This window comes from Corapipo altera, unplaced genomic scaffold, assembly GCF_003945725.1.
Source record: "Corapipo altera isolate COAL_440 unplaced genomic scaffold, ASM394572v1 24b, whole genome shotgun sequence".
Taxonomy (NCBI): domain Eukaryota; kingdom Metazoa; phylum Chordata; class Aves; order Passeriformes; family Pipridae; genus Corapipo; species Corapipo altera.
The window spans coordinates 6,583,115-6,604,892 of NW_020884888.1; the positions used below are offsets into that span (position 1 = coordinate 6,583,115).

A 21,778-nucleotide genomic window follows, 5' to 3' on the forward strand; every position below is an offset into this window, starting at 1 on the left:
CATACTGCGGCATTCAGACCTACTCATTAGGAAGCTTGCATTTTTGTCAGAAATAGTTAACAAGTCTCTGCAGTTGTCATACTGTTTCAGACTTAAAAACTGTGGTTTCCTATAATAGTATTTTTTGATAAATGTACTTTTTCATTTCTAATACGTTCCTGAAAATGGTTGTTGAATAATTTTAATCCATGCTCAGGAAGACCCCTAATAAATGGAAAATAACTTGTAGAAACTAATTTAGGCCAAGTATATTAGGGTAATACAGAACATTTATATCAATGTATAATTGCATACCTATTAAATTATTGATAGAAACCTGTTTGTTAGATTTTTTCTTTTTTTTTTTTTTTGAGTGGGAAAAATTTTGTTTTCCAATTAGAGGATGCTTTTTGTGCTTAAGTATTATTATTTTCTGGAGGTATCAGGAAGCTACAGTCATCCTGGAAAAATTTGAAAAATAATTCTTATTTTAAAAAGTCCCTAAATAAGAAGTAATTTATTTAATGAATTATGTTATTGACATCTGTATGCCTAATGAACTTCAGTACAGGTAAAGCAGTTGAGTATAATCTTACCATTTAGATTGGTCTGCTTATGGTGGAATAGTCTCACCTGAGGTGAAACTTGGATCAAACTACTATAAAGTAAAAGTTAAACTGTCTTGCTTTGTGGGGAATTGGTGCCAAAAGATTTTATGATGGAAAAATGTCTAGATTAACCCAATACATGTGCAGAAGAAAAGCTTATACGGAGTTTTTCATGCATACTTACTATCTCTGTAATAAAATCTCTGTATTTCTCTGTCTTATTAAAATTAAATTCTTTGTATTAAATATGAAGTAGTTACTCAGTAGCAATACTGAAACTCCTATGCCTAACATTTTTATATGCTATTGTTGCTGTCTCCTGTTTGTGATTTTAGTTTATGTTGGTGATTTCTCACTGTTGAAAAGGTGATACAGGAGGTCTTGATCAGGAACTGTATGGGGACATTTCAAGCATTAAACCTCTCCCTGGTTTAATAATGATTTTTTTTTTCTGACTGCACTGCAATCAGTTAGGAGTGTAAATCATGTCAGGAATAACAGTTAGGAGTGTAAGCCAAGAGATATGGATGTGATTGTCTAAGGAGGTATTTTTCCAGTAAAGGTAGCTTTCCAAAATTCTGAGATCATCTTCTGGAATGTGGGTTCTTCTCCCACACCTCATGCTCTCCAATCCCCTGTTGCTCCCAGAGAAAGGGCTTACAGCTGGGACTGAAATGGGTTGTTGGAATTATCATTCATTAAGAATAAAGGAAGATGACATTTTTAGCCAGTGCAGGTGGAGAAGAATTACGGGGTTGTCAAGCAGAGAAATATCTGTTGAAACCGAGTGGGTGAAGATAGATATTAAAGCAAAACAACACTGACATGGGAGATATGAGAATACATTGATCATGGAAAAGCATAGTCTAGAGTTTAAGATGTAGTTTCTTACTAGGAAGATGCAATTCTGAGTCACTGTTCTGGTTTGAGCAATATAGACTAACAACCTACCTGTTTTTCGTATGGAATTGGTTTGGTTGATGAGTGTAGTTCTGTATTATTGCAAAGGACTGCCACTGACTGAGGGCCAGGAGAATCTTCTCAGGTCTCTCATCTTACAAAAGAGTGGTTTTGACTGACAGTCCTCCCACTCTTCATTTCACATTCTTCGAATTTATTCACAGTTCCTCTTGATAATGTGGTCATTTGGTTTACAGGGTTTTATCCCTGAAAGATAAAATTTATGCTGAAGGCAAACTTATGTTTTCCTTATTCTTATATCTCTGAAATTGATTTTTATTACCTGTTTCTGTCAATGGACTTTTTGCTGGATGGTATAAGTAAATCAAGAGCTGAAAGTGTCTGTGGGGAACCTTGTGTGAAGAACTTCTATTTGAGAATAAATTTACTACTGGTTTGCAGTATCAACCTCAACTCTTCACCAGAAAAAGCAGCAGAGTGAAGTGCTGTTGCATTCACCAAACAAGGTAGTAATGTCGTCTTGTCATTGGGAAGGAATGATGTCTGGGAAGTACTTCTGTAGGGCCTCAACAGTGAGGATAACTGATTTTTGCTGTCATTCTGTGTTCATTGTGTGTAGCAGTTCTCATGTGGGTGTTTAATTATTGCTATGGTTGCAAGTTCACCCCAAGGCTCTAGCTGCCAGAGGCTCATAGTGAATTATTTCTATGTAATGAAATGATATTTAAGGGAAAAGGGTGAAGAAAAGGGTTACTTTTTGGATTTCTGCTGTTTTGAACTTAGTTTGTCTTCTACTGTTTCTGGAAACCCATAAAATAATTTAAAAGGCTTTCTATATATCCCTACGCAATTTAATTTGATATATTTTGGAGTCACTATTTTGTCCTAGATTTTATACGAAGTTCATTATTTCAGGTCACAGAGCAAGAAATAGAACTGACTAGAAAAGATAGTTTCAAATATCTTGGCATGTTGTTGAAAGTCTGGATCTGTTTTATGGAAAGAATGGGAAGGAAAAAGGAGCAGGTGTACACTACTAGAATATTTAGCTAATGACAGCTGTTATAAACAATTATTATTATGACTCCTTAAACATTGCTTTTTACCATCCTGTTTTCATCTCTGGAGGGAATTCTAATTGCCTTTTGCCTACACAAAAGTTTATATTACTGTGAAATTTTCAGCAAAATCAACGCAAGCATTTTCCAGTAATAGAAGAATGGGGAATATGTTCTCTTTCAACTATTCTTTCATTTGATCAGTTGCATCAGAGAGAAAAAGGAAAAAAGAAAGAGACTAAAAGATGGTCATATCTTTGCTAGGGAGGTGTGAGAGCTGGTTTTGGTCTGAGCAAGTTACAGTTGTTTGAAGACTTGCATAAATATGAATCACTTGTGATTTATATTTCATCCAAAGACGGCAAGACGGCAGGCTGCCGTATGTTATTCACATGAAGCTGGGATACCTCTGATTCATGCCCACAAGTAAGACTTCAATTGGTCTCACACAACCTGTTAAACGTGTCTCTGGAAATAACTTCACTGACTGCAGTTGATATTTAATCATGCCCCAGTGATGCACTGAATAAAGCAGTACCTTACAGGTAGGCCAAATGGATGAAAGTGGGTGCTGACTGATCTCTTTACTGCAGTCTCACTTAGCACAGGAGTTGGCAAATGAAGAAATTTGATGGCATGTAATTTTATTTTTTTTCTGTAGCTGTGAAAGATACATTTCAGAGGCTTAGATGTGAGTTCTTAATAAATGTGAAATCCTTACTTTCTTTTGAGCTCACAACTACCTCAATACCAGCAAGCTGTAAACGGAAAGCTGCAAGTAGGGGCTCGTGTACACAGAATAGTATGCATACTGACACTGAATAATCTTAGCCACCTAAATGGCTTTTGTGGAGTTGCTATAGTCCCTGCTGAGGAGTACAGCAAGCGAAGGGGGTGTACGGTATTGACTGTGAAGGGTTTTAATGTTCTGCCTGCTTTGCTGTAGGTAATAATGCAATGAGACCAAATAATGGAAAAAAATAATGGGAACTTATTACAGATAAATGTAATTGCACATTTCATGCTTTGCTTTTTGTAATGAGTCCATCAAGTCAAACACTAACATACATTAATTAAACACCATTTTCCACAGGACTCAGTAACTGGTTAGCAGCCCCTAGAATATTGGTACCATTATCCAGGTTGGTCTCAGCCCAGTGCGGATCAGCATTTCACAGTCGGGTCAAGCTGTGACTACTGAAATTGATGAACTCGGTGGACTGGCAGCAGAAAACAGAATGTGCCCTGGGCTACAGGCTGACTGCTGCATTACTTCACCAGGCCTGTAGCAATTAAGTCGTATCATGCTGAAGAACAGTGTCTTTAACTGCATGGTAACTATTCAGGCTTTGAGCATCTATGGCCTTGTCCATCAGGCACTATGCTTTTGTGGTCTTTTGAAATGCTCCTCGGCCCTAAACAAGGGTAACAAAACATTACCTTGTCTAGCAGAAAATGACTGTTTAGGTGAGAGGCATGTTTTTATTGAGAAAACATACTCTGTTTTTGGTAGTTTTTGTGTAAATTGATGCCAAAAAGAAACTGAAGGTACAGGTAGCAATATTCATTAAACATTTAATCTATAAAATATCCAGCAAAGGCAAATCTCAAGCTATATTAGTAGGAGGTATTTTTTTCATTTTTTTTTTCTTTTAAAGTACTTAATTAATGATTTTGCATAATGAGATCTTTTGCTGTCTGTCTGTCCTTACAGTGTGTGGACATATCATGCCCTGTGTCATCGTTAGATTTCAGGCACTTTTATAAAGGTTATATGTATTACATTACATAGTTAAAGCTACTTTTGACATTTAGTTTAGGAGCATCCTTTGGGGGAGCTAAGTTCTTATGCAGTCACTGGAAAGAGGAAGTTGGCTCTAAAGAGTATCAGACTTGGATTAATAACCTGGAGGCTTGACATGAGCCAGCAATGTGCACTCACAGCCCAGAAAGCCAACCATATCCTGGCTTTCATCAAAAGCAGCGTGGCCAGCAGGTTGACGGTAATTCGGCCCCTCTACTCCACCCTCTGAGACCCCACCTGGGATGCTGCATCCAGCTCTTAAGTCCTCAGCAAAGAAAAGACACTGATCTGTTGGAGTGAGTCCAGAGGAGGACCACCAAGATTATCAGAAGGATGGAGCACCTCTCCTATGAGGAAAGGCTGAGAGAATAAGGTTTGTTCTGCCTGGAAAAGAGAAGGCTTCAGGGTGACTGAATTATGGCCTTCTGGTATCTGAAGGGAGCTTACAAGAAAGATGGAGAGGAACTTTTTACAAGGGCATATAGTGACAGGACAAGGGGGAATGGCTTCGAACTGGAAGAGAATAAGTTTACACTAGATATTAGGAAGAAATTCTTTGCTGTGAGGGTGGTGAGGCACTGGAACCCAGAGAAGTTGTGGATACCCCATCCCTGGAAGTGCTCAAGGACAGGTTGGATGGGACTTTGAGAAACCTGGTCTAGTGGCGGGTGTTCCTGCCCATGGCAGAGGGGTGGGAACTAGATGATCTTTCAGGTCCCTTCCAACCCAGGCCATCCTATGATTCCATGAATCTGGGGTAGCTGATGTGAAATTACCTGTTAAAATGTCACTGTATCCAAATTATATCATACCTGTCTATGACCTCTGTAGAGCCCTCTCCACCCTATTTTGTCTTTTGGTTTTTCTCCTTCTTCTCCTTCTTTTGTTTTCACGTATGGAAATCTCATCTTTATCTTTTGGCAGATAATGCTTTATTCTACCTTCAGCTTGTTTTCCTATAATCTATTTCATACTGGTTTTGTTAATATTGCTGTACTTAAGATATATACTGTCTCTCCAGGGCATTACTTCCCAAGTAATATTATGTAGATAATACTACTGAGTTGCAATTATATCCACCAATCAAAATTCATGACTGTAGAGTTACTGCCTTGTAACTACACATTTCATTCTTCATTATGAGACTTTTGGTGATATAACTGACAGCCTGTAATCAGTTGGAGTGCAGGAATTTTTATGTTTCAGGGCTGTGAGAAATAATCTGTGAAGCCACAGAGCAGGTTGGCTTGTTTTGGTGACTGTGGTAGAATCACAGGATAACAAAAGGTAAAGGAGGTGAACATAGAGCAGTCACATGGTATATAGGTAAATTGGTTATTTTTGTAAGTGATGGTCAAAGTTCAGAAATGTGTAACACCAAGAACAATTTCAAGGATTAAAAGAACAAATTACATAATATCAAGGTAGTAATAAGTAAACCAGATAGGAACTGGGTCACTCAACAAGGGTTGTGAAGGAGAAAGCTTAGTCTCTGTGTGCCACCAGGCCATTTTAGGGGGTGCCTCCACGGTCTCTCATGCTCCTTCCCCTCTAGACCATCCTCTGGATGGTAGAAATATACATAGCTTAGTAGTTACTAAGAGATTTAGTGAAGATGTAACTGCCTTGTTCTACACGCAGTTCATCAAATGATGTCTTTAAATTTCTTCTAAGTCAGGTGGAGTCACATTTTAGGAAAGTGTGCTTTTGTCAGAAGCAGATATTTTGGCTCCCAAGGATTAATCTAGTAGTTTCTTTTTGCCTTGTATGTTTTGCACATTGTCAGACTTTGTGCAGTTGAGTGTTGTCACTTCATCTTAAACTTTAATGTTGAAAAGCTCCAAATTAAATTATCTTTTTTCATTTAAGAGATAGAAATGTTCAGTTAAACTGAATGGTCCCCTGGTGTTTCTGAGGCTGTAGGTACATGTGCACTCATGAAGTTTTACAAAGAGCCAAGGCAGGCATGTGGACATGGTGAATGCTTTGTTAAGAGTGATTTGTAGCACATAAGAAGATCAGAGAGCTGGGCTGGGACTTTCTTCAACAGGGCGGACTGGCCTATGTTGGTACCCAAATAGTTCCCCTGTAAAATTAATCTGCAAGGATATTAGCATATCAATATTGCAGCTTTTGAACCAATACTCTGGCTGAATAACTTTCCATAACTAATGCCAACACATTGAATGGTTTTCAATACTCTTTTAAAAAAAAACCCTACTTCTGAAATATGATTTTATCAAATAGTTGGTATATTATTAGATCAGTGAAGTCAGTTACACAATCCAAACATAATAGTATGTAAATTAAACTAAAAGTTAATTGTACTTTTTCCCTGAGCAATGAAACCATGTCCTGATGGATATTGCATTGTAATTTTCTTTTGGTTGATCATATTATATTTTCTTTCTCCTATTACTTCCTGTAAACAGTATAATTTCATAGTGCTGACAGCCTTTATACTAAATACCACAGTAAAAGGGGGAACTGTATTATTCTCTGTATACTGACAAATTTCTTTGGTTAATGTGCATTCAATAAAGATAAAATAGCAAATGTTATTAAACCAGGGGAAAAACACAATGAAAGTTATTAATATGCTTTTTGGTGGTGTTATACACATGCCACTTTTTTTTTCTTTCCTTAAAAAATACAATTTTGTTGAAATAAGACAGCAAGGAAAAACTACATCATAAAAGTGCAATAGCAATGAAGATATTTGTTTCAGTGCAGTCTCAAATGATGAAAGATCCCATTTCATTTTTGGGTAGTGGAGAGAGAGTATTAAATGCTGTTCTCTGTTTTCAATTAAACAGCAGCATTAAACACAAAATAAAAGTTTAAGAATTAGTAATTTTTCCTTCCTCAGCCAAATTTCCTCACAGATTTCCAAAGCATTATACCCAGAGGAGGAATTTAAAAATCACTGCGTGTTTGTTTTTTTTTACTTCCATTTCACAGAACCACAGTATTATTCTTCATCATGAGCTATGTAAGGAATCAGATTTGAAAAACCACTTACGGGGCCTTTACCTCGAGATCTTTTAGTCCACATTGCCTCACAGGAGTGTTGGTCAGGACTTGCCTCACAGGAGTGTTGGTCAGGACGGGAAGCACCCATTCTTGTGTCAGTGGATGGTTTGAGGAGCCTCAGGTGATTGCCTGAGGGGGTTTCCTTGTGCTGTACGGTTGTGTAATCACTTCAGTGCTGTCACCCTCCTTAGGGCTGGAAGGGTCCAAAGACAGCAGCTCTCTGCACCCAGAGGAGCATCTCTTGTCTGTGCTCCTGGTGCCCATGAAAGCTAATGAGCCAAATGGCACCTCTGTGTGGGCTTTGTTGGGAGGGTGTTGGCCAGGATGTCACCTCCAGGACAGCAATCCTTCCCCTGGTGTCTGGCTCAGGGCTACCTCTTCCTGTTCTTAGCTCTAGTCCTGCCTTTCCCAGCTCTTGCAGCTGTAGCCAGTGACCATGGGCTGTTTATTGCCATGACCACAAGACCTGGTGTTGGTGGTTGTGGCTGTTGCTCCACACTTCAGCCCCAGCTTAAGGCAGAGGCTTTTGGTGCCAAGCTGCAGATCCTGGGATGGCTATGGGTGAGCGTGTGGCCTGCTGGAGAGAAATCTACTGTCATTTAACTGGCCGAAGCCATGCCACAGTGCTGGGAAGGGCCTGGTTGTGTCCTACTGTAAGGCAGCGTGCCTCTCTCTCTCCAAAGCCCCTGCATTTCAGTGGTGAGCTGAGCAACTGTCAGAAATTGAGCAAGATGGATGCCTGTATGCATTTTGACCTACTGTGTTCGTGTTTGTGCTGTTGCACAGCGTTTGGGAGAGACTTTCCAGGATAAAAAACCCCTCAAAACCCTAAAAAGCCTGTACAGCTAAAAAATTGACCCACACTCCATCCTTGGAAGCACCTCAAAAACACTCAGTTGACTTCAAGCCATCATTAGAAATTTTGCTTTTGCTAGGCACTCGAAGTGGGGAAATCTTAAGGCAGGAGAGGACTCTTAAAAATAGGGATGGGTGTCTGGATTGGTTTTATCATTAACACTGCCTCACAGCTTACCCACTGAATCTCTGCTACAGTAACATAATATATAATAATATGTATTTCCAAGTGTCAAGGTTTCTCCTTTAAAGCTTAACTCAGTTTTAAATCCCTGTGGAAAGTGAAGACCTTTAAAATACTTAATAAATTCTAATCTTAATCATATTCATCATTATTAGAATTTGAAATAGGTTGAAATACTTAAGGTAAGTGAAATGAAAAAAACTAATAAAGGGCATGAAACGCACTGGAGAAATGGAAGAATAATTGCTAAAGATTAAGAAATCTAAAATGGCTAAATATGAAAAAACCTTCATTTCCAATAAGCATTTATTTAAAAGTTTTGAAATATCTTTATAATATAAAAGGAGATTTTAAAAATGAATTGAATGTTAAGTGCAGCAGAGTGGCGAGCCATATTTAAATAAATTAAAAGTTATACTAGTCCTGTCTTTGGGCTTCAGGCATAATTTAGGCTTTGTCAGTTCTTGAGAGAATTGCTTCACCTGCCAGCATAGGGACAATACTACTATTGCTGTTGCTATTAATAATAATTACTATTTTTGTGGTAATAGTAGTTTTCATAGTAAGTAGTGCATAGGAGTAGCAAGGTACTGTGACTGAAGACACCAGCTTGCTCAGTCTTGTACAGGCTGAACAAAAAGATATTTCCCTTCTGAAGGAAATCTGAACATGAAAGGAGGGACCTCTTTGCTTTTAATTAAAAAATATGCACAGGTAATCAGAATGTTTGGTTTCTGTTATTTCATCCTTATTTTATTTTTTTTCCATCTAGTGAATGAAAAGGGATGTTTAAATGATACCCTTCAGAATGTAGTCTGGGGGAGAAAATGGACTTTAATATTTTAAAAACTGACTCTAGTAATTTTGTTTGTATTTTAGGGATTACTTACCTTGACCATGCTGGTTCAGCACTTTTCCCAGAGAGTCTACTTAAAGCTTTTACTGATGACCTCAGAAACAATGTTTATGGTAAGTGCAAAACACTGTTCCCGTTAGTCTTCTCAAATTTCCATCTAAATAGTTTAAAACTCTGCTTCTTGGCAGAGACCTTCTGCAGGTTTTTTAACACTGCAATAGAGTAGTTGGAAGATGAGTGATTTTACAAAGGAGGCAAGGCCCTCTGTGTAATTTCATTCTTTGGTGACCAAGGATGTGTTGGTGTTGGTGAAGAAGAGAAATCAAAGGGAACATGACTCTGTTGCCTCAGAGTTAGGGCACCATGCTTGGAATAAAGAAATACAGTGTAGCTATAAGCACTCTTTGTTCTGTCTTTGTGTTTTTTCGACACAAAATGCAAAACCAGTTTCTTATGCAAGGACCAAAATCTAGAACCACCGTCCTTCTCAGTGAGAGTAATCACAGGGAGCTTATAAGTATAAGGCATCAGTATAAATATTTTATTTAGAAGAAAGCCTAACTCAGAAGATCACAAGTGAATTTAGGCAGGGAATAGGTGCTATGCCTCTCTTGGACTGTTGGACTTTGGTGCATACTCACAAAAAGGATGTGTACTGCCAAAGCAATCTTACCCATACCATACCATGGCTGGGCTTCGCGAACGAAGATTTGGGAAGGGCTCTACCCATGTTTGTTGCAAGCGCGTTGGTGGCTAAAAAGGGCAATACGAGATAGGCATGACTGGTTGCAAAAGGCACAGCAGAAAGACTCCTTAGATGGTATAGTCTGCAAGGCACGATTCTTTCTGCCCGTAAGAATGTGAGTAAAAATATCTACAAAATTATGCTATATCTGGGTGGAGATTTAGCTATTACAGCTGTGAATGAGGCCACTTCAGCACCACCTGTAAGCACTTCATCCCCAAATCCTCTACCTAAACCTTTTGTTTCTTTCTAACATTATTATCTAGCCAAGATAAGTGAGTGTGATTTTATACAAAGGCAGCAGCATCCATCGTTTAGGAAATATTGTTACTGTGTGAGACAATTTACATTGAAGTGAGTCATGCTCAAACAGAAAAAAATATACTGTACAGAGTTATACTGTGAGTAGTCCCACTGAAATAATCAAAATTTCTTATTGTGTTTTACTATCTGTCATCATGTGTCCTTTTTGCTAGCTTTGTGTCTTTCTTATGCTCCCTGATACATAGAACAAAGGAATTCCTCACTTGGGAACTAGGTATCACTGCTTTTCAAGAAAACTGTTCACTCTAGCACTGGCACACTTGTGCTTACTAACTGGGCAAGCCATGTCAGAGTTTTGGGTAGTCTAATTTTCAATGTACCATTGTATGTGCCATTTTCCCTTATTTTTTTTTCCTGAATGCTGGCAAGGCCAGGATCCAAAGCATGGAATTAAGTTCCATTGCAAAATAATGTTATTCTTGATAGGTATAGAGTTTTTTTTTCTCTTATAACAAAATATGTTGATTATATTTAAGATCTCCTATTGAAGCGCATGTCAGTGATATTAAAATTAATGTTTTCTCACAACAGACATTGTAAAGGGAAATGTATGCTCTGATCTTAGTTATTTCAAGCAACATTGGGCTCAACCCTTATAATAAGTACCATCTGTGGCAGAAAAAAAATATAATTTGTGAATCAATTTAGTGCTTATGAGTAGAAATAGTAGTGCTGCCAGTTTGGAGCAGATTTGCATAGTACCTATAATGCTATAGGAGAACAAATTGTATCTTTTTCATTAGTGCTTTCATCTAAAATGATGACGAGAACTGTAGTATGGTCAATTCTCTTTTTTTTTTAATTACATCTCGTACTCTGAGGACAGCAACTGTTGTATAAAAAGAGTTAATTTAACAAACACAGATGTGACTGAAAGGGGAGTTTGACTTGCAGCTTTTTTTATTTTCTTGGTGATAATCCACAGGCCAAAAGAACTGTAGTTTAGCTGTTGCATGTGTCAGTGAGGGAAAGTAATATAAGTAAGAGATATTCTCACTTCAAAATTGAGAATATTTGAATTGGAAATTACAGAAATGCAATATCAGACATGAAAAGTGCAAGTATTAGTTTTTTGGTTTGAGCTTGAAATTTATTATTTTCAACACCTTCGCTCAATGACTTTCAGCAGGGTGATTTTTAAATTTTAAAAATAGAGTGACTTATGTTTGAGCCTACTGCAAAAACTGTATTTGTATAGCAATTTCTTTCTTGCACCCTTTCCAAACTCTTTTGGCGTAGTCTTTGGGTATTTACTAATACGAAAGTGTTCTGTGCCTGGGTGGATATTGCTGTAATCTTTTTTGCTCAGGAATTTTTTTCTCAAATTTTTTGTCAATTCACGCCCTCCTTATGTGCTGTCTTATTTGTTAATAGATGCTTGGGTTGAGCTGGTCTAAGGTGGCTACTAATTTTGCAATAAAATTTATATTTTAACGAATTATGTGAATTTCAAACACTAAAACCACCAGGGTTAATCCTGGTGTTCCATCATTGATGTCTGTTGTTTCTAGATGCTGTCTCTTGCTTCTTAACTACTGCACAAATACATTTATGAATGTACATTCTGTCTGTAGTTTTTCCTAGTATGTTTTTGCATATGCAGTTGCATTTCCTTGTTAGAATAACTGTCTAAAAAGATTTCCAGCTGAAGTTTCCAGATCTGTCATAATTGCTTTAGCGTGTTATATGTCCCTTCTCTTGACTAACTAAGGAGCTTCAGGGCATTGCTATGAAGTATATATTGAATATTTCTTTGTCACCTCTTAGGTTGGGTTGGTGTAATATTTTCATTAAAGAGAAATTTAATAGCAAAATTGTGATTAATGATTAACTTCTGTATCTCTGTTGTCTCCTAGGCAACCCTCATAGTCAGAATATCAGCAGCAAGCTGACATATGACACAATCGAGCATGTCCGATACAGGTAGAATAATCTTTCTTTCAGATCTTGTATAATGCCCTTCATAGTTTTCATTTTTATTAGGCCTGTGTGATGTGGTGCCATTTTCTGAGGGTCATCTGTCATGCCTAAAGAAAACACCTCACTTTTAAAACACAAGGTATTTGGACAATCAAGTGTTGGATGATATCAGTTCTTTTTCTCCCAGATGCCCCAATTCTCAAAGTCCTGTAGTTAGATCAGTGCTGTAATAAAATCCACAGTTTTAATTAAGATATAGAAGCTGGAATCTCAAAAGTGATTATTAGTAAAATGGTATGGTAAGATAGTAAGGTGAGACTAGGTACAAGGAAATGGTTAAAATTCAGATAAAATTAAATAAGGCATAATGACTTGTGAGAATTTATAAAAGGTTTATGGAAATGTGTACCTTGTTTTACAGCAGGTACTTACTTTTGTTGGAGTAATAGAATACCTTTGAAAGTAGTTTTAGTAAAACTGTTAAGAGCAAAAACAAAAAGAAAAGGTAAAATTGAGTTTGGGGCTTCTGGGTACAGGTAAGAAAATGAACTGATTCTCTAAATAAGGTATTCTCCTTAAAGTTCAGGATGGAGTGTGCTGAAGTACGCTTCCTGCCATTAGTTTACACCATGACAAAATATACAACTTGTTTATTTGGTTTAGTTTTTCTTTCAGATAATTCTTGCTATTTTATAAAATATGTCTTTATGGAAGAATATATATACTTTAAGTTTATTTACCTGCTTTTAATGGCACTCTTGGTGTAAGGAAATAAGCGTCACGGATTCCTCTTTTTTATAATCTTCCTTGAAAGCAAATATTTCTCCAAAGCACAATAGCATTGTAGCGTTCATAGCTGTAATGAAGAAAATCTGTTTTACACCTTTTTTCTCCTTTTTCTCTCACTGCATTTTTATGAGGGTGTAAAAAACCCAAGATTTCTAGCTGCTTGCTGCTGCTGGCTATAACCTGTTCACTCCTCCCCACCACCAGCTTTCTGGAGAAGGCATTTATTTTTACTTTTTCTACAACCGTCTCTTAATGCTGTGTAGGATGACAACCTATAGCCAAATGGAAATGGAAGAGACTACCTACAAGGAATAGCTGTTTTCAAAAGCAGCCACTTATAGCCAGATAGAGCAATACCTACAGCCCTTCAGAGTCTTTTGAGCAGAACTGTGTGCTCATATGCAGTGTTAGCATTCTGATTTCCATTTACTCTCAGTGTTATTGCAATGTTGCTGTTTCATCGTTCTGCTTATGAAGGCACAGCAGGAAGTGTAACTGTTTCTAGAATAATTGCTATTGTACTCTCTGTTCTTTGTTGTTAGCGAGTAAGGAAATAGACTTTCACCTTGTAAGAAATCTAGATTACTTTAAAAGAGCTTACATCCTCAGCTTGTATTATTTTGGATCCTGCTTTTAGATTTTTTTAAGAGCAGGATGGGAGTTGACAAGAACATACTAGTGGTTTTGTTGGGTGGTTTTTTGTTTGTTTTGGTTTTTTTTTTTTTTTAAATTCCCTCTGCATCTAAATGAACATTTTCAGTATCGTACCTAATAGAATTTGTCATCTGTCTCTATAAAAATTCAACCATTATTCCCCAATAAAAATTTAAAAAGCATAGTCATCAAAAAGGCATAGTCATAAAAATTGAGGAAGAAAATGCCCTAAAACCACTGTCAGTAAGTCAGCTATCTAAAAGGCAATAAAAGTATATTAAAAATCTATACTTCTATGCCATTGCAGCTAATCAAAATATGAAATGTTACAATACAGGGAGACAGGCAGCTCTGTCCTGCGTCACAGTGCATAGACTGTATTTCCTCTGTGAAAAAATAATTCAGCAGGTAATTTCAGAAATCTTAAAATTAGTTGCTTGCGTGTAATTCTGATTTTGGCACATGGCTGCAGTCAGAAGTATAGCTCTTTTTTCAGTGTTTGACCCCAAGACAATATGATTTTATTTTGTAGGGGTTTTCTTTTAGTTTTTTGTTTTGATTTTTCAATGGGATGGCACAATCAACTATTTAAAAATAAACACAAAGCCTAATTTCAGGTTTATATTTGTCAACATTGCTGATAGCAGCATCAGAATAGACTTTCCTAATCTGGCAGTGTACACTGTTTCATGGTACAAAGCTGAATGATTTGGTTTTACCTTCATATCTGCTTGACAGAGAGAAACTACTGTTAGAATGTAGATTTGCAAGAAAATAAATAATTAAATAATTGAGTCAGTGGATATTTTCTAAGATTTACAAAATTATAATAAGATGGCTTACCTCTTGACAAACTCAAGTGCAATAAGAGTAGAAATAGCTGTTTTATTCTTAAAAACATTGCTTCTCTTTTCTTGATGTGGAACTGCTGAGTGATTTTTAACATTGAGCATATCTCCACATTAACCATGAGTGATGCTGAGAAGAAGAAGCAAGAACTGTAATAAACCTTACCAAAATGTATTAAATGTATGCATCAAAAGATTACAGATCCTTTTTATGACTTTGCTTATGGATGTATGGAAGTGCCATTGCTCCACTTAAAATACAGCTAAAGAACAGGAGTACAATATCTCCTTATGATGTTGCAGTTAATGCAACTAGGAAATTCATTACATTGAGTATTAAATAACCCTTTTTCCATATGCAAGCATCTAAAAATACTATCTTTCTGAATATTTTAAAACACTGTCCTTGTGGATCTTACCCTTGCAATATCAAATAGTGCAGCAGTGTCTTCTCACCAGAGCCAGACTGAAGTTTTAGTGTTGTTTGAAGTTTCTAGTGTGTTTAAAATATACAACAAGATACTGTTTCATTTAAACACAGTGTTGTTGTAATAGACTTTTGATGTTTATCCTTGAACTTTCAAGTACTGTGGTACGTTAAACTGAATCATACTTCAGGAATTCAAATATATATTTCAAAAGGCCAGAAATTTCAGCTGTGATTTCAGTACCAAGCATCTCCTAGATTGCGGCAATATGTGTATTACAGAATTTTGTTGCTGAAGCTAAAAGGATTGGACATTGAGCTAAATGGGATCAAGTTTAAATATAGAACCATGCATTTTTATAAAGGCTCCTCTCAAAATATACCATCTAAGTGAACTATAAGTGGAGAATAATCTCTGTGGCCTGTCATACAAACAAAAACAGGTGCAGCAGGCATGCATAAAATGACTGTAATTGTCTTAGTATTTTAAAAATATATTTTTTCTGTGGTAAAACATACAGGTGGTACTAAATTTTGCTAAGGAAGGAGTCCCATAAATGCTGTTTATAATTTCATTTGCATTTATTTGTAGAGAACATTTCATGATAGCAAGGTAAAGCTTTACATTCCTTGTATATGCGTCATACCTTGCTTATGAAATGTTCTCATTCCAAGTCTTGTTTTTTATCACATATTTTGAAATGCTGCTACGTGCAAGATAAGAATTTTTTTATTGATTCCCAGGTTTAAGCAGTTCTGTGTCTGAAAACAGTAGTGTTGGAACTGATACATACATGAAAATGAGTTGACCTTTCCTACACAGTAAGGAGTAGTAGATACAGTATCTGCTTAGTATTGATTTGCCCTTTGCAAAGGTCATTGACAGGGGACCATACGGATGAGTGACATCTGAGCACTGCATCCTGTCCTCCTTAATGGCACCTATCAACTTGAAAACCTTGTTTTAAAACTAGGATGGTTCAGCCCTTTTGCATGCTTGTTTTATAATGCCATTTGCAAATCCTGCTTTTCCTCCTTCTCCTGATCCCACTGCTCAGGGGGCAAGTCTGAAATACCACAGTCAGTGAAGTCCAACAAAAGGACTGAGGTGACTCTGTATGTGGCAAATGGGGGAAGCATTGGAAGACAATTATAGATAATGGATAGGTTTTTTGGAAGAGTTTACACAAAAGGGTGATCTTTTTCTCATGATTCATAAAATTGTTTAGGCATGCAGTAAAACAATCCCAGTGTGCCACACTGAGGTGACTGATATCCCCACTCTGTGCTCTGTTACGTACTGAATGACAACAGAGCAGTGGCTTTGGTGCAGATGCTTCTTGTTTTCTCCTTGGCCACACCTAGCCTTTTATGCAAAGGACTCTATTTTATGAACAGCTCTTTCCAGGAGTCAGTCATTACTTTTGCTGGCTTTACTCTTAGCAATCCTATGCAAGGTATTAAAAAGCTTCTGGTCACAGTAATAGGTACTGTTATTTTTGAATGAGTTAAGAGACTGGATTAAGAACAAATAAAATCAGTCTTACTTTGGAACTTTGCTCCTGGACTTTAATCTCTGTTTTAATAAATTCATTAATCATTAACTTGATAAGCTGAAGCTTTAGAAATGAGTTTGCTAATACCTTCTGTTACTCTTCCGGTAGTCAGCTTTATACCTTCATGGTTTATATAAAGAGATTGCAGTAAATAAAATTGGTACATTGATGGTCATGCTCTCTGGCTAATCTTTGTTGCAAAGAGAGTCAAATCTGGAATGCTTCATTTATTGAAGGAAATAAATATTTCAGTAAAGTAAATTAAAATCTGGAGGTCAAGATTGCTAGTTTATGAACACAAAGGATAAAATGCTTCTAGGCAATTCTGAGTTTAATTTGTATGGGTGGTTAGAATGTTTTGTAAAGAGGTCTGAAAAAGGCTGGATACAACCTTTACTTTTTTTTTCTTTCTGATTCAGAAAAAAACCCTCAGGAATCTGCTTTTTTAATATGGCTGCGACAAAGGAACTATGGAGACTAAGTTTAAAACTGATCTTTCTGTGCCATCGCTCTCTAGATAACAGAGTAGGGAGAGTGGTACAGGCTTACTTGGATTCAGGCCACCGTTTTAAATCACATTTTTAAAATGCACACAGCCTCCCTACCTCCTCAGCTGCTTTTTTAGCAGGGACCCGTGCACTCTCAGTTCATGGGGAAGTCTATGAAAGGGCACATGAGCCGATGAATGAGATAGTCCAATTGGAACAAAATACTGATTAATAAAAATACTGATTGATAAAAATAGTGAGATTTCCCCAATGCAAATTCCTTTTTTCCTCCCTTATTTTCATCTTTGTCTTTTTCAGGGATTATATGGAAGCTTTTTTCCACTCTCTAGGCTGTACAACATTTATAGAAGAAAGGTAGTGTTCTTCCCTCTTCTGGATTTGCAGTAACTTCCTAAAAAGCAGTTCAGTGAGACACCAATCTGTGACTTTTCTGGTAACACCTGTTGCCCTGGCTGTTCAGTGAGCAGTAACATAGTCCTGACTGGCTCTTGGGAACACTAGCATCTCCTCTGCCTACTCCAGGGGAGCCTGACAATTTCATTACTGGCCTAGATGGTTACTTGTATTTTAAGTAAGGCTTTTGGCAGACCAGATATTTAGTACAAATAAAATTTCTACCGTCTCCTGTGTGCACCTGCTGTGCTTGAGAACTCTGTTCTGACTTCAGCGCACTTCTGTTTCTCAGCACAAGTTACGTAGCACTGGAGAGGTGCTCCATCTGATTGAAGTCAAGAAATGTTGAATGCCATCTACAATTATGTATGTTGTCCAAAGTTCTGCTGATATTTTTCCTCATGCCTAATTTTTTTGAAGACTGTGGACACTTTCTGTTTTGCTCCATCTGAAACTGACTCAATGATCCTCTACCAAGAAATGCACAGGTGATGAAAGTTTAACCTGTGCTGCTTGTATCTTATGTTATATTCAAAATCATAGCCTTGGAAAATAGTCTTTCTGTGAAGTTAGCAAACCCAGTATTGAGCTCCATTTTGAATCTTGCTGATTTCGCTTGTAAAGTAATATGAGTACTTCATCTGTTGTTATAATTAAGCTGTTGAAGACACATTAAAGCATTCCAAAGGGCTTCCTTGGTGGCATCTGTGTCTCAATGAATCTGAAATTCCTGGTGTCATTTCTGCTGCAAGGCACAGCTTTTTGCACTCATCCTTTATTTGCCATCTGAGCCCCACCTTGCTGCAGTTTTTACCAGCAGGCTTGAATCCTTAAATGGTCATCATTTGTATTATGACTTTTTTTCCCCTCATCCAAAATTCTGACCGTCAGTTCTGACTCTAATTACTGTTCTGTTCCCTCAGCACTTTGGTACTGGTTTTGTTGCCCACTCTTGATGATCCTGAATGATCATGATTTTTAGTGCTTTAAACACTGATATCCACTGAAGTAGTTTTATTATAAAGTTGACCTAAGTGAATAGCTGTTAGTGTTACTTATATAACACTATATAAGGGGGATAGTTAGTTCATGATGTATTATTTGAATTTTGAGTATATATGTTTTTAACTGCTGGTGAACTTCTAAATTCCTGAATATAGCAATGTATTCAGGATCTTCTGGGTTTTTTCTCCAGAAGCAGATATGATCTGCAAGTAATGATAACTTTGGGGCAGTTGCCTCTGTGTTTGAGTGATTTCATCACTTTTTTTTTCCTCTCAGTTGTGATGTAGCCTTAGAATTATCTTCTATCCCTGTTACATCAAGTGTAAATGTGACTGCCATCTCATCTCTGATAATGCCATTTCCTCTGTGCATTGTTCCAGGCTATCTGTAGCTCATCCAGTCTTCTTACAGACAGAGCAAATACATTTGCTTTGTCAAGTGATAATGCATGTTGTCAGCTCTCTTTCTCTAATGAGCAGGTTATTTACAGCGGCAATACTAGATGCTGTAGTACTAAAACTTTTTTTTTCTCTGCCCTCTGCAACCTGCTATCTTGCTTGAATTCTCAGTTAATATCCCATGTCTTTTAGCAGTTGTTTTCTTTTTTCCTCCACCCCCCCTGCCCTCCCCCCCCCCCCCTTCCGGCACTGAGACAGCACTTAGCCACAGGCAACTGTGTCCATTATATATATAACAGCCTGTTAGTGAGGTCATTGCTGCCCTAATGAAAACTTTTCTATGGCAAAAAAGCAGTCAGCTGCATGGCTTTCGGACTGCTCAGAGATCGTGTTAAACACCAGAGGGAGCAGAGCTGGTGGGAGCATTGCAGCAGCAGAGTTAAGCAGAAGAAACTGAGAAGGGGAAGTGCAGAAGGATGGCAGGTGACTGATGTGGTGTAAACCAGCCACCTTAACCCCAGCGGGGATGAAAGAAGTGTGTGTGGGCCCAGTAAGGGTGTTAGGGGGCCTGGTTTCAGGACAGCTAGGTCAGAAACGTATCCCTGCTGGTATGGTTCAAGAGTATGGGAATTCTTGAGAAGCTAGTATCCTTCTGTTCCTACACCAAAATTTTATGTTACCTATAGGCTTTTGTGGTCTTTTCTACCATTAACCCCTTCTGATGCATTTATGTAGAGGAGTCCTTTTTCATTCTCCTGTTTTCATAGGTTGAACAAGATAAACTCCTCTAGATTCTACTTCCAAGGTGCATTCTTCATCCACCTCCCCAGTCTGTCTCTGGGTTTGATCTGGATTACCCTAATCTTTCTGAAATGTGTAGCCAAAATAGAATGGGGTTGTTGAAGTAAGTCCTGCAGTATGGCAATTGAGTGTATGGTAATTGAGACAGAGTAAAAGATTCTTGAAATGATGATGTGACCTCATCAAATGTTCTGGGTGCTATGAGAAAATAAAAATATTATAAAGCTAAGGGAATGGCACAAGCATTTCAAATGAATAGAGGAAATCTGTAGGCACAATGGATTTCTAGTAAGAAAGCAAGCACATATTTCTGAAGATTCTGCTAGAATGTAATAAATTTATTGGAACATGATCTTTCTTGTTTGTTTTTGTTATGAAATTTCATGCTATGCTGAAAGTGATAATGTGGTCCATAAACTGGTTGATACTTATATGAATGGAGCAAAAATTAAAGGAGATTCTGAGATTTTGTAGAGAGGGTTATTGTTTAGGGAGATCACATTGACTTATAGGAGAGAAAATGATTTTATTAACTTTATCACTTTAAACATCTAGTTCTTTGAAGATAAATACACTAACTCTCCTTGGTAGTTTGAAATGATAGCAAATAAGTACCTAAAACTCAGATGGACCTTTGTAATATATGCTGGCAATATATGTGAGTTCCTTCTATCTTTCATTATTCTTTCATTTCTATGCTTATTTCATTGATTCAAGTTTCTTACCTGCTTTAAACTTTATTTCTGATTTGAACGTTGTAAGCAAAGATGATGTCCTTGAAATTAAAGGGTGCCTTTAAGAAGCAGCACAAGTCATGGTAAGATACAGGAATGTGAAAGATAATGAGGCAAGACTTTGAATAGAACTGTTTCCTTTATATTAAGGTTAATAACAACTGGTGAATCCAGGTTTAATTTGCTAGATTTTATTACTATATTTGGTATGTGTCAAGGCAGAAGAAAATTGCATCACTAATATTACTGAGTGCCAGCTCAATAATGTGTTGCTAATAATTTAGAATTTATTGTAAGCTTTTGGATGGTGAGACTGTTCAGAGGAGTAAGATGTATATGCTTTGGATTTTATGGAGAATCCCTAGGCTTGTAATGAATCCAGTGATCACAACCATGGTGCTCATAAGAGCTCTTCAACACTCAGCCATCCTCTTACCACTTCGAGTTTGTCTGTCTTTACTCTTTTAAAGGTGTTTAGTATTTCAATAAATTTTTTTTTGCAAATACCTTTCATGTGATAGAGGAGGTTTTAGAGACATGAGTCCCTTCTTTGGAAACTCTGTTAATGTTCACAGATATTTCTGACTTGTGATAAACTACGTATGAAAACGGTGTTGTCTTGCAGGACTTAAAAAAAACAACAAACCAAACCAACCAACCAAACAAAAACAAAACCACAAAAAGATGAAAGATGATGAACAATACTAAAACTGACCTCTGGAATATAATGCTGAAGCTTTTGAGCTAATAAGGGAAGCAGTGCAGCAGAGGTGTGAGGCACAGTCCTAGTTAATTTTGCCCTGCTAAGAAAAATTTCACTGACCTGTTTGTTCAAAAATCCTGGTACCAAAATCCTGTGTGGCGTCCAATTCAGTCTTCTTTTAGAAGCCTGACTTTCTAGTGAGCTAACTGTGAAACTTCCAGTTCAATGACTGTCCATGCTAACTTGCAATAGGAGAAAGCTATCTGCCTGCCAGTAACAGCTGTCTCAAGATGCTTACATTCTTACTGTAAATTCATAAAAGCTGAAAAGCTGAAGGTTGTTTTATTTCACACAGATCTGTCTTTCTGTCGAAGGTGAAAATGAGAGTCCAAAATGTTCTGTTAGAAAATAGCTGCCCTGCTCATCTCTCAGGGCTGGAAAGCCTTTAGTCCCACACTGAGACACTCCAAACCCTTAAGTCTCCTTGTACAAGCTTATTTGGAAAGTACCTGTCTGGCCTTCCAAGGACTGAACAGCCTGCCATATATGTAGAACTTTAATTGTGCCAAAATGCTTAATGTGAACTCCATAAATATCGTATACAGTATAATGGAGGTTTTCAGTAACATACTTGGGAAATGTTTCCTTCCCTGCAAAAGCTATTTATGGATAGT

The 21,778-nt window shown here is 37.3% G+C and overlaps 1 protein-coding gene across 3 annotated transcripts in view; it reads left to right on the forward strand.

Annotated features, from left to right (window-relative positions):
• Positions 1 to 21,778, forward strand: part of MOCOS (molybdenum cofactor sulfurase) — a 211,550-nt gene that overhangs the window by 17,117 nt on the left and 172,655 nt on the right. For 2 of the 3 annotated variants that reach the window (XM_027643908.1, XM_027643909.1), the window contains exons 2-3: positions 9,322 to 9,411; positions 12,224 to 12,290. In XM_027643908.1, the coding sequence (XP_027499709.1) occupies positions 9,322 to 9,411; positions 12,224 to 12,290 (157 nt within the window). Of the gene's footprint in view, positions 1 to 9,321; positions 9,412 to 12,223; positions 12,291 to 17,755; positions 17,952 to 21,778 lie in introns of those variants that run through there. The other variant, XM_027643910.1, reaches the window with a different exon arrangement.